A 13,533-nucleotide genomic window follows, 5' to 3' on the forward strand; every position below is an offset into this window, starting at 1 on the left:
ACAGGGAAAAAGCCTGCATACGTTCAGAGGAGATGAACTTCTTCTGAATATTTCTACTTGCACTTGGCTAAAACCATGGATGTAGAACCCATGGACACGGAGAGTCAACTGTGTTACACCATTTACCCTAGGTGAGGAAACTGAGGCACAGAACAATTCAAGCACTTGCCTGTGAGTACAGACAGAGTGGGGCTGAATCAGGACTCCAGTCAAGCTGACCCTGATACTGCTGCTACTCTCTAGCATGTTCCGTGGCTCCTTTGCTGTCATTACTTACAGGTAAATTTACCTGCATTGAGGCCCGATTTCACCTGGAGCGGCAGATGGGCTACTACCTGATCCAGATGTACATCCCCAGCCTGCTTATCGTCATCCTATCCTGGATCTCCTTCTGGATCAACATGGATGCTGCACCAGCTCGTGTCGGGCTGGGCATCACTACTGTGCTCACCATGACCACACAGAGCTCTGGCTCCCGAGCCTCCCTACCCAAGGTAAGTGGGACCATTGGGGAGTACTGAACCCTACAATAGAGAAGCCGCCAGCACCCCTCATCCCTGACTGAAACATGAGATGCATATAGTGTGTCACCATGAATATACATGCTGCATCTAGCATTGTTTCCAGAAGTAGCTGTCTGATTTACAGTTTCTAGGTTCTTAGCATGTTATTCAAAGAATTGGAGGGTGAGGGGGAGATGAATACAGTTTAAAAAATAGCAAGAAAACTCTATTCTTAAGTAAATCAAGAGTATATATTGGGCACCCTGCCAAAGAAAGCAGCAGCAGGCCACCTGAGTGAGAGACGGCTCAAGGGTCCAGTCACTGTTTGGGACTTCTTTTTATGGATCCTGAAGGAAGGAGGGACTGATGACTAATGAATATAATCTGGGTGGTTCTCTATTGTGATTGACAGATTCAAGTTATATAAGCTTTATTGTGCATTCTCTTTTCCATGATGCATCTGATTTTAATCATATGTACACCCAATTATGTAGACGTATAAAACAGAAAATAAGGGTCAGGGTATGCACATGCCTTTAATCCTGGCACTTGGCAAGCAGAGGCAGGTAGATCTCTGAGGTCAGGCCAACCTGATCTACATAGTGAGTTCCCAACTAGCCAGGACTACATAATGATCCCCTGTCTCAAAACAAAGAACAACAGCAACAAAAGATGTAAAGAGAGAATTTTCCCTACCAGTTTGTTCAGAGGACACACTATGCCGTACCGCTCATGATTCCAAAACCAAAGACTGGATCAGCCCCCTCCTTCCTATACCCAGATACATCCAGGAAAATATTTGAATAGAAACTATCCACAAAGGGGAAGTTCTTCATGGCCATTATCCATTGTCCACAGTGAGCATACAGTATGATGCAGGGGGTGGGGGGCTAGGTTGTTATATGCATTGTCTGGAGAAGGCCATGTGGAGTCCCAGGTTGCTAAATTATTCCATGCTTGCCTGACTCAGCGTTCTGTCTCATCAGTCCTCCCACCAGACTCAACATAGACTGCTTGATTCACCCTTAACACTAAACATACATTCTGTTCCCTACACCGCTGCCCCTCCATGCCCCCTAGTGAGGAATAATTCTACCGCCATGCCATGCCCCACTCCTTGACACCCTCCTGAGAAGTACTACACTGCTGCCGATGGCTGCTTCATCCTGCTCTGCTTTTCCCTAATGCCAGGCCCAGTTTCTGCTTCATTCACTGTAACTGCCCAAGGCACTTCCCACTCTGTCTGCTAGCACCAGACACAGCACTGTACTCTGCTATTCACGCCAGGCCCATGCTGGTGATAAACAGTGTCTGCACCGTTTCCAGTCAGGACCACCCATTGCTTCTGCTTCCACACAGGGACACCGAAAGAGCAAGACACACTCCATGACCTTCACCTACATTCACCAATTGTTAGTACTTCTGTTTTGTTTATCTATATAAGGAGATAGATAGGTATGAAATAGCCACATAGTATAGAAAGATGCTATTTGTAGATAGGGTAGACAGATATATTAGATGACATACATGTAGACGTAAATACATTCATGCATGCATACATACATTCATAAACACGTCTAGCTAGCATTAACTATCAACTCAATACAACCTAAAGTCATCTAAGGGAGTCTCAACTGAGGGATTGCACAGATCACATTGGTCTGTGGGCTTGTCTATGGAGGAATTGTCTTAATTGTTAATTGATGTAGGAAATGCCAGCCCACTGTGGGCAGTGCCATCCCTATGTAGGTGATCTAGAGCTATATAAGAAAGCTAGCTGAGCACAAGTGAGCAGAGAGGAAGCCAGCAAGTAAGATTCTTCCATGGTCTCTGCTTCGAGGATCATTCTGAGTTCCCACCCTGATTTCCCTCACTAATGAAATATGACCTGGTAGTGTCAGCCAAAAAAGCCCTTTCCTCCCCTAGTATCTGTGGAACAGAGCATTTGTCCCAGCAACAAAAAAGAAACAAGAACAGATAGATAGATCATACATATATGCATACATACATACATACATACATACATACATGACAGATGAGTAGACAGCTGGAGGACGTTATAGAAGATCAGTGATATATAGGTAGATGATAGGTTAATAATAGATTGAGAGATAATTGAGAGTTGATTATTAAATGGATAATAGGCATAAGGTAGGTTATTGATCAATTATTCTACCTCTTTTTGTCTCTTCTGAGGTTCTAGTCATCATGTGTTGGTGGCTTTGGTGGTTTCCCGTGAATCTCTGTGGCTGTGCTCCTCTCCCCCCATTCTTCCCCGCAGACTCATGATCTCAACGATGCTGATTTCTCTCCACGTTCTCTGGTTCTTTCTTCTACCTCCTTACATCCACTGTCGTGAAATTCTCATCTTAATTATTGACTTTCAATATCAGAGTTTTCGTTTGGCTCTCATAATTTTTACCTTTTTACTAATGTGTCCTGTTTGGTGAGAGAACGGTCTCAAATTTTCCTTTAGTTTCCTTGTGTTGTTTTTGTTTTATTTGAGACAGACATAGCCCAGGCTGGCCTTGAATACATGGCAATCCTCCACCCTCACCCTCCTTAGTCATGGGACTAAAGATGTGTGTCACCATGCTCAAATTCCTATACACAGTTTCTTTCAATTGCTTGAATATATTTAAGATAACTAATTTAATGTCTTTGTCTACCCGGTATGATGGTGGCACACATGCCCTTAGAAGGCAGAGACAGAAGCATCAGAAGTTCTAAGTCATCCTCAACTATACAGCAAGTTCAAGGCCAGCTATATGATATCCTATCTTTAAGAATAATAAAAATAAAGGGATTAGATAGATGGCTTAGAGATTAAAAGAACTCACTGATCTTGCAGAGGACCTTAGTTCAATTCCCTGCTCCCACAACACAGCTTCCTATATATCTAACCCCAGAGGATCCAATGCCTCTAGCCTTTGGGCACATACTCATACAGAGACACAATGCATACACATAACAAAAATAAAATAAAATGTTAAGCCTGTTAAGTCTGATATCTGGTGTCCTCCGGTGCCACCTCTTTGACCCATATTCTTTTTTTCCTGTAACTGGGTCATATTTTTCTGGTGGGAGAGTTATTTTTTTGTTTTGAGTTGTTTGTTTGCTAGTTTTGCACACCTAATAAATCGCTCGTATTATATAATACAACATGGCAATTTTTGGAACTTGGGTTCTAACCCCTAAGGACTTGTTGACGTTTATTCTTTGTCTGAGCTGGTTCTGTGAACCCTGAATTCTGTGTTATGTCAACCATTGAAGTCTGGCTCACTCAGCCTGGTGGCCAACATAAAAACCACAAGTTTTTATGGAATGCCCAGATCCTATGTATGTCCCTGACCTCCTCCTGAGAGAGTCTGCTAGAGTCAGCATTAGCTAGGCAGTGGACAGCTTGGCTTCAGCCTTCACTTCCTGCTCGGGGGATCAGGGTGTCCTGGGTTGTGGCATCTCGTGACATAGCTCGCTTTCCTGAACTTTTTATTTGGCATTGCAAAGGCTTGAAGCCAGGCCCTTGAGCTTGCCAGGCAAGTGCCCCACTACTGAGCTCTCTCCCCAGTCCCCTCTTTCATTTTTTTGATTAACCTATTGCTTTGCCTCAGTGCCTCTGATAGCAATTGCCACTAATTGTTTTCAACCAATGTCCCCCAGATTAAAAAGATACAAATGAAAACTGTTCCCAGGGCCCACTCCAAATCAGGTCAAAGAAAGGCAGCCAGTGAGCAGGCGTTCTAAGGGGACAGCTGAGGAGGCCAAAGGCGGAGGGCAAGGCCCTGGGAACCAGAGTCAAGCAGCTCCTCTGCCCTCTCCAGGTGGTTGGTTATTACTGTGCTTTTCCAGCTGCTGATTTTCAAGGCTGCTGTGGTCTGGAGGGTTAGGAAGGGAGAAGAGCCAGTTAAAGCGCCCAAAACCCCCAGGGGAAATGAATTAGTGCATACAGACTCTCTACAGGGTGATCACAGCCTCACTCTGAGTTCCACGAAAAGATGGAGATAGCTGATGTCCAATCGGACAAAAACAGTGCTGTGTATCCATCAAATCGAATATTATTAAGCCATAAAAATAAACTGTTGAGGTCTGGAGGGATGGCTCAGCCATTAAAGGCTAGGCTCACAACCAAAAATAAACTGTTGAGGTTGGAGAGACAGCTCAGCAGTTAAGAGTACTTGCTTCTCTTGCTGAAGACTACCATTAAGTTCCCAGCACCTATGTAGGGCAGTGCATAACCACCTGTAACTCCAGCTCTAGGGGGAACTGATGACCTCTTCTGGCCTCCACAGGCCCTGCACTCATGTACGTCTACACATACAAATGCATGTGCAGACACATGAATAAATATATAATAAATATTTAAAAATAAATAAATGCAAATACTCTTGCATGCAACAGTTTAAAAAATACTATAAGTGGGATAAGCCAGGCATGGAAGGAGATATGTTGCAATATTATTCCATAATGGAATTCGGGAATGTTCAGAACAGAGAAAGCACAGAAACACAAAGCGGATTAGTTGATCTTCAGGGTTGGGGAAGCAGAGAAATGATGGGTAAAAGATACCAGCTTTCAACAGTTTTAAAACAATGCTATGAACTTGCTAGCCTCCCCCAAATCCAGCTGCTTTTGTTGTTGCTGTTGTTACTTTTTTGTTCATTGGGGGGTGGCTCATATAAGCAACAGGGTCAGAGAACAATTTAGGAGAGTTGGTTCTTCACATCCACCACGTGGGTCCTGGGGTTTGAATTCAGGTCATCGGGCTTGTCAGCAAGTGCCCTTTTCCACTGAGCCATCTCTCAGCCATCAACTGCTTTCCTTGAATAAATTCCCTCAGGATGGCTATGAGCCTTTGGTATTAATCAAGAGAGGTCTAGGTCACGTGACTGTAGCAGTTTCTGCCAGTGCGGTCAATGATTCTGTGACAGTTTCTGGGGGTCTGACAGTTCTGTTTGCTAACAGCTTCCTTTCATGCCAATGCTCAGTCCAGCATCCTCTCAAACTGGGATACGATGCTCCACTCCACACCATCCTCCTCTCATCCCCTCTCACGTCGGCATCATATCTTTTCCCTGACATTCTGCCCAGCTTGTTCAACATGCTTTCTCTAGCTTCCTCTGCTCCTTCCATCCGAATATCCCAGCTGAAGAGCAGAGGGAAGTGAGGGAAGTTACTGATGAGCAGGCAATGCCCCATCCACACACAATACAACAATCTCCTCTTATCCCTGGGGATCATATTCTAGGGACACTCCACTGTGCTCTCCCTCTGGCAATTGCATAAAAAGACAATGGTACCAAACCCTATATGCCATATTCCTTTCCTATGCATACCACAATTTTGTAGACAAATGTGTTCTGCTGTGGCACTGGACAGATGGCTCAGGGGTCAAGGGTGCTTGCTGCTCTTGCAGAGGACCCAAGTTCAGTTCCCAGAACCACACGGGGCAGCTCACAACTGTCTATAACTCCAGCTCCAGAGGATCTGATTACCTCATCTTGTCTCTGTAGATACTACACTCACATGCAAATATACACTGAAATGTATAATTTAAAAATAAATCTTTTTAATGCATCCTTAGGCTGGAGAGATGGCCCAGTGGTTAAGAGTACTGAGTGCTTTTCTAGAGGACCCAGGTTCAATTCCCAACACCCATATGGTAGCTCATAACTTTCTGTAGCTGTGGTCCCAAGGGGTCCAGTGCCCTCTCTGGCCTCTTCAGGAACTGCAGGCATGTGGTACACAGACTCACACATACACAAACCACACACACACACACACACACACACACACACACGCAAACTATCTATATAGAAAAATGTAAAATAAAAAACCTGTAAAATAAAAATAAGGTTAGATTTTCTTAAAATGTGTTGCTGATGTAGATCTTAGCAGTGTCAACAAAGGGTATTTTTCTTTCCATATTAAATTGAGAACTTAGCCATTTTGCTTAAAAGACATCTTTTGTAGCTTTTCTGGTCATATCCAAATTCCCAACATCACTGTGTCTGCACTTTGGAGCCATTATTAAGTAAATTAAGCTTTGGCCAGAGTCCATCTGATAATGCACGTGGCCACACCATGCCTGGTAGAAGGGTAGTGAACGCAGAATGGATACTCTTGGGAGAGAATGGCTTATGTTATCGGCAGGATGGAGTAGGACAACGCGAGAGTTCATCGCACTGTTCAGAACAGGGCAGGACCTAAAGCTTACAAACTGCTTATTTCTGGAATCTTCCACCCACTATGTCCGGACCTTTTCCTCTCCCCTCACCTCCCCGTGCTTTCTCCCACCTTCACTCCAGGTGTCCTATGTGAAAGCTATTGACATCTGGATGGCTGTTTGCCTGCTCTTCGTGTTCTCGGCTCTGCTGGAATATGCGGCCGTGAACTTCGTGTCCCGGCAGCACAAGGAGCTGCTGCGATTTAGGAGGAAGCGGCGACATCACAAGGTAGGCCTTTGGGGTGTGGCCTAGGGAGGGGCAACTGGTGGACAGAGAAGAGCTATGAGCGGTCTTGTGACCCTGGCTTCATTGGGCTGCCCCCAGGGGTAAGGCAAGTGAGAGTCAGGGGTCAAACCTTGAAAACCTTAACTTTTCCCTTTGTGAATGATGACGTTCTTGGTTACAAGAGCCTCTTTAACCACAGCAGCAGTGCTGTAGGGATTATCAAGTGGCACCAAGAAGCAAATGCCCACAGTCATGATGATAACCAGTTTCACCCAGTAGACAGGGCAGGCTGGGGCAGACCTGCTGCTTGTTTTCTGCAGTGTGGCTTCAAGCTGGCCTATCTCTGGGCTCAATTTCATCATCATCTATAAAAACTGGCTTGGTAGGAGACTATGCTGAGGATGAAGTCAGAGGTTCCAAGGAAGCTTTAAACTTTCTTTGTTCCTGTCTCACCGGTGTCAAGGATTAAAACTGTTAACACACACACAGCTCCCCATTAGTATGTTAAACATCGGCAACATGATTCAATTCATGCAACATGATTCAATTCATTCTCGCCAATCAACCACAGGACAATCTTCCTGGGGCCCAGACAGCAAGGTCTTTCTATGTCTGTACTGGAAAAGATTTGGCAGACTGAATGGGCCCTCCTAGAAGGTTTAGCCCTTCCTGCTGCCCTTTAGGAACCAAGTGCCTCCTTTGAAGTAGTAATCATTTGTAGGCAGAAGCAGGAGGATTGGGGGTTCAAGGTCAGCCCGGACTACAGCATAAGACTGTCTCAAAAAAAGAGGGGGACTGGGGTGTAGCTCTGTTGGTAGATTGCTCACCTAGCATTTGTCAAGCCCCCAGTTCCATGTCTCACACTGCATAAATCCAGATGTGAGTGCACACCTATAATCCCAGTACTTGGATGTAGGGGTAAGAGAATCAGAAGTTCAAAGTCATCCTTTGCTATGTCAAGCTCAAGGTAAGCTTGAGCTACATGAGACCTTTTCTCAAAAAAGAAAATCTAAAGTAAAATGAGGTGCAGTGATTTCCACTGTAATCCCAGCACTCTGAAAGCTGAGGCAGGACGATCAAAAGTTCAAAGTTAAAAGCTAGGAAAGGTTATCTGGATTAGGGAAAGCCTCTAGATAGCTATAGGGAAGCCATCATCCAGACTGGGCAAAGACTTTCCACTGTGGCTGCTGTAGAGTCTCCATGCTCCCGTGAGTAACCCTTCAAGCAGTTCTGTAAGTAAGTCCAATAAAATCATTGTTGAGGTAGAGAGTTCAAGGCTAGCCTTGGCTACAAAGAAAAAAGGGAAGGAAGGGAAGGAAGGAGAGAAGGGAGAGACAGAAAGGGGTAGAAAGGGATAAAGGGAAAGGGGTTGGAGAGCTGGCTCAGTGGTTAAGAACACAGGCTTAGCTGGGTGTTAGTGGTACACACCTTTAATCCCAGCACTTGGGATGCTGAGGCAGACAGATCTCTGGGAGTTCAAAGCCAGTCTGATCTACAGAACAAGTTCCAGGACAGCCAGGACACAGTGAAACCCTGCCTCAGAAAACAAACAAACATCTCTCCAGATAGCCCAGTGGTTAAGAGCACTGCCTGCTCTTCCAAAGGTCCTGAGTTCAATTCCCAGCAACCACATGGTGGCTCACAACCATCTGTAATGAGAGCTGGTGCCCTCTTTTGGCCTGCAGGAATACATGCAGGCAGAAAACTGTATAAATAATAAATAAATAAATGTTTTATTTAAAAAAAAAAGAAAACAAACAAAAAATAAAGAACATAGGACAAGTTCAATTCTGAGGATACAAATGTTAATTCACAACCACTGGTAACTCCAGGAGGTCCAATGCCTTCTTGACCTCAGAGAACTCTAGGTACATACATACTTGCAGGCATTCACACATACACATAAAATAATTTTTAATGGTTTGTTAACTTTTATTTTATGTGCATTGATGCCTCGCCTGCCTGCACGTCTGTGTGAGGGTGTCAGGTCTTGGAGTTGCAGACAGTTGTGAGCTGCCGTGTGAGTGCTGGGAATTGAACCCAGGTCCTCCAGAAGGGCAGTCAGTGCTGTTAACTGACTTATTATTAATAACTGTCAATAAAAAATTTTAAGGAATAAAATATATAGAAAGACACTTGAGCCACGAACTTCTGGCACCACCTAAAACGCTTGCCACCTTTAACCAAATTGAGTACCTATCCCCGTGTGTATCTGCACGATGGAGCTGCCCTTAGGCAGAGAACACACTCTCCAGCTCACCCCAGACCCGGGTCACATCATCACTCCCCTGTGTACAGATGAACTGATGTGAGCTCATTCACAAGGGCTCTGTACTCGTTCCGAGCATCAGAAGCCAAGGTTGGTTACTTGGGCTGACACTATGGAAGACCTCCCATTGGCATCTGGGTGTGGTTTGACTAGAGTCCTGTAGATCTGGGCTGCAGAAACCTCCCTTGCGTAAGAAGCCTACGCAGGTTTTGGAGGCTTGATGACAAGTGGCAAGGAACTAGCTCTAACCGGGATTTCTCTAGGCCGATGATCTGGTCCAGGCTCCCCAAGTAAGTCCCACTGTTTTTCCACATTTCCAGTTGTTGTCTCATTTGCTGGGCAGAGAGCATCCACTCTTCCAAGTTCCTGGCCCACCTCATTAGAAGGATCATTGGGAGGCTCTGTGGGGGCCCAGACTCAACAAAAGCTCCGGATCCCTCGGGTGGGTTCCATAGTCTATGTTTCATAGTCTATTTCTTGCTCCATCCCCAAGTGTCTCCAGGAAGATGAACATGCTTGTCCTGTCACCTGCTGGTTGTAGTCAGAATAGCAAGCCAGTCATTCCTTAGGTTATTTCTTTTCTCCAGCATACAAGGGGCCACTGTCTAGCTAGAAGGGGCCAAACCTCTTTCCCTGCCAATGTGTAACAGATAGGAAGGTGAAAGATAACTCTCCAAAAATGTCTGGGAAAGCTAGTGTGGTGTTTTCCATACCAACAGAGCCCATTATATACAGTGGGGATTCATGCGGTGGAGGGGCTCCTGTTTGTCTAGAGATGATTGGTTCATTATGTACAGGAAGCACTGATAATTTCCTGTAGTGTCATTTCAAGGTTTTCGAGACAGCTCATGTAGCCCAGGCTGGCCTTGAACACTGTGTGTGTGTGTGTGTGTGTGTGTGTGTGTGTGTGTGTGTGTGTGTATACACTCACAAGTATCCATGTATGTCTGCATGTGTAGAAATATGGAGATCAGAGAATAACTTGTAAGAATACATTCTTGGGCTGGAGAGATAGCTCAGCAGTTAAAAAGCACTGGCTGCTTTTTCCAGAGGACCTGGGTTCGATTCCCAGCACCCATGTGACAACTCACAACTGTCTGTAACACCAGTCCCAGGGGATTTAATATACTGATATAGTCACACCAATACACATAAAGTTAAATAATATATTTTATGCATATATATTATTTAATCTGTGCATATATATTATTTAATCTATGCATATATATTATTTTTAAAAATAATCCATGCTCTCCTGTTGTATGGGTCCTGGGGATTGAACTCAGGTTTTCAGGCTTAGCAGTAAGCACTTTTACCCACTGAGCCTTCTTATCAGCCCATACCTGTTTTGTTCATTTTTAAATACTTTTAAAGTTTATTTATTTTTATTTTATGTCTATGAGTCTTTTGTCTGTGTGTATGTATGCTCCTGGTGCCAGAGGAGACCAAAAAAAAGGGCACTGAATCCTCTAGAACTGGAATTAGAGACAGTTGTGAGCCACTAAGCGGGTGCTGGGAACCAAACCCAGGTCCTCTGCAAGAACAGTCCGTGTTCTTAAGTGCTGAGCCATCTCTCCAGTCTGACCTCTTCTAGAGCATTCAGTGTTGCTCAGTGTTACTTACAGGCCTTAGTTCTGAGTGAGAGTGGCAGATATGTGGAGACCATTTACACTTCTGGGTCATACAGTACCATGCTGGGTCATACAGTACCATGCTGGGTCATACAGTACCATGCTGGGTGTCTGCACTGGTACTGTGTTGTGTTGTGTGGTGACAACCACCATAAAAAAAAGGAGGGGGGATAACCATTTCTATTCGCTGCCTCCCAACAGTAAGGGCAAGTTCATATTTGGTTATTATAAAGTCCCAGGTCGCTTGCCAGATCCTGGGTCCAGGAATGTGCTGGCTTCCCCCACTCCTCTTCTTGGCCTTGGTGTGAGGCCTCCACCGCCTGCCCTCCCTCGTGCTATGCCCCACATTTTCTGCCTTCCACAGTGAATGCTCAGCCAGAAGGGCTCACTGATTGTTTCCTGGTCATTAGTCATGTGTCTGACACAGGATGCAGCACCCCCTTAGATAAACCAAAAAAGTGAAAAGAAGAAAATATTTAAAAGGAGGCTGGGTGGGCTGGAGAGCTGGCTCAAACATTAGGAACACTTGCTGTCCTCGTAGAGGACCCGGGTCCGATTCTCAGCACACACAATGGTAGCCCACACTGCCTGCAGCTCCAGATCCAGGATACCCAACACTCTTTTCTGGTCTCTGGAGGCACTACATGTACTTGGAACACAAACATACATGCAGGAAAAACACCCATGCACATAAAATAAATAAGTCTAAGAAAAAAATTGAAGAGGCTTGGCGCTGATGAAGATTTCATTTATTGGAGTAATAATCTTGCTAGGGTTTGTGCTTCCGCACTAAAGGAACATGGCTGTGTGCCCAGTGTTTGTTTCCTGATGGGTTTTTGTGAGCTGGCTGTTGCTGGTTTGAGGGACAGGGCCTCACATACTTCAAACTGACCTCCATCTGTGTGACTCAGGTGGTCCAGAACTCTTGATCCTCTTGCTTCTGCTTCCAGATGCTGGGAGGACAGGCTGTGCCACGGCAGCCCTCACAAGCTCAGTCTCTAACACGGTGCTTCTCAACCTCCCTAATGCTGCAACTCTCTGAAGTTCCTCACGTTGTGGGGTCCCCAACCATAAAACTATTTTCATTGCTACTTCAAAACTGTAATTTTGCAACTGCTATGAATTATCATGTAAATATCTGTATTTTCTGATAATCTTAGGCAACCCCTATGAAAAGGTGGTTCGTCCCCCCACTGGCAGAGAACTGCTATTCTCAGTGGGAGAGGCAATGTCAGATCCCAGTGGGATCGGTGGCATTCAGGGCATTCTGCATGACAGCTAACCTGTCTTTGGGAGCTCAAGGGGCAGCTAAGAGGGGAGACAAGGACTCCTGATTTGGAGGCAGAAGCATAGCAGAGAGAATAACTTGAATTGAAGCAAACAGGAAAAGTCCAATAGCCTCAAACGTGGGGAAATGTTTCCTGGCGACTGAAGAATGATGTCACACAGAGAATGGCATGCAGTGAGGTGGAGCAGATGGGCACACTCCAGGGAATCTGAGGCCTTCTTTAGCACTGGGAGAATTTAATTATCCTGAGGTCAGTGGCAGCCTGCTAGAAAGCCCTTAGTAGAACACAGCATAGTCGCACACGCCCAAGGTCCCAGCATTTGACATACTGAGGCAGGGAGATGGAGATGTCCAGTTCAGCCAGATGATGGAACGCCCTAGGGTGGCAGAGGCGTGGGAGATTGGAGTATTTGGATCCTGGGTTGCATTTCTTATTCTCATCAGCACTGTCTTTCGGGGAACAAGCAAGACAGAATTCCTCTCCTGGAAGCTCTTGGTGTCCAGGAGGGCAAGGTGAGCTGGTAAATCTTGCCAGCACCACCCACTGCATTGGCAGCCGGCTTCCAGCCAAAACACTGGCCTTGGCCTGGGCAGACGGTTCAATCGCTAAAGTGCTTCTGGCTTAAGCATGAGAACCAGAAGTGCCAGGCAGGTGGGGTAACCTGCCTGTGATCTCAGCTCCACGCAAGCAGACACAGGAGATCCCCGGAGCAAGCTGGCCAGCCAGTCAAGCTGAACTGGTGAGCTCTGGGTTCAACTGAGAGACCTTGTCTTAACAAATAAGGACAAGGATCTAGAAAGATTACTGACCTCCACCTCTGGCCTTCACATGCACCCATTCATGCACACATGTACCCACACACTTATGAGCACACATCCACACAGAAAACAAAACAAACACCTTGGCCTTCTGGTCCTGTTGTGTAGGGAACTGGCCAGGGCAAAATGGAGCTGACCGGGAAAGAGATGAACCACTAGGATCTGGGATCAAACATTTTACAAAGGAAGAGAAGGCCAACCAAGCCAGCAGGGGTGCAGATCACATGGGAAGTGGGGTGGGACTGGAAAGGTAAGTTGGGGCCAAATGACAAAGAGCCTTTGACAAGCTTCTGGGAATCAGACCCTTGAAGGTGATGGTGTGGAAACATGAGGCAGGAAGAAGCCATGGCTTCCCTGGTTTGTAACATGGGAAAGCCAGGAGCTTTCTGTTCCTTCCCAGGCCATCACAGGGTGGGGAAAATGGGACGGGGCAACAGAGGCAAAGCAGGGGATGTCTCCAAACTATCCTTGGAAACCCTGATCAAACCCCAGGCCAGCCTGGAGTCAGCTACTCAGTGAAGCCTCCAAAGATGAAGAAGCCTTGAGAAGAAACCTTAAAATAATTCTCAGGCAA

At 45.7% G+C, this 13,533-nt stretch overlaps 1 protein-coding gene across 2 annotated transcripts in view; it reads left to right on the forward strand.

Moving 5' to 3' along the window:
- Positions 1-13,533, forward strand: part of Glra1 (glycine receptor alpha 1) — a 79,881-nt gene that overhangs the window by 65,744 nt on the left and 604 nt on the right. For both annotated transcript variants that reach the window (XM_038327352.1, XM_038327353.1), the window contains exons 7-8: positions 280-494; positions 6,809-6,955. In XM_038327352.1, coding sequence (XP_038183280.1) covers positions 280-494; positions 6,809-6,955 — 362 coding nt within the window. The remainder of the gene's footprint in view (positions 1-279; positions 495-6,808; positions 6,956-13,533) is intronic.

Source organism: Arvicola amphibius, chromosome 4 (assembly GCF_903992535.2).
Source record: "Arvicola amphibius chromosome 4, mArvAmp1.2, whole genome shotgun sequence".
Classification (NCBI taxonomy): domain Eukaryota; kingdom Metazoa; phylum Chordata; class Mammalia; order Rodentia; family Cricetidae; genus Arvicola; species Arvicola amphibius.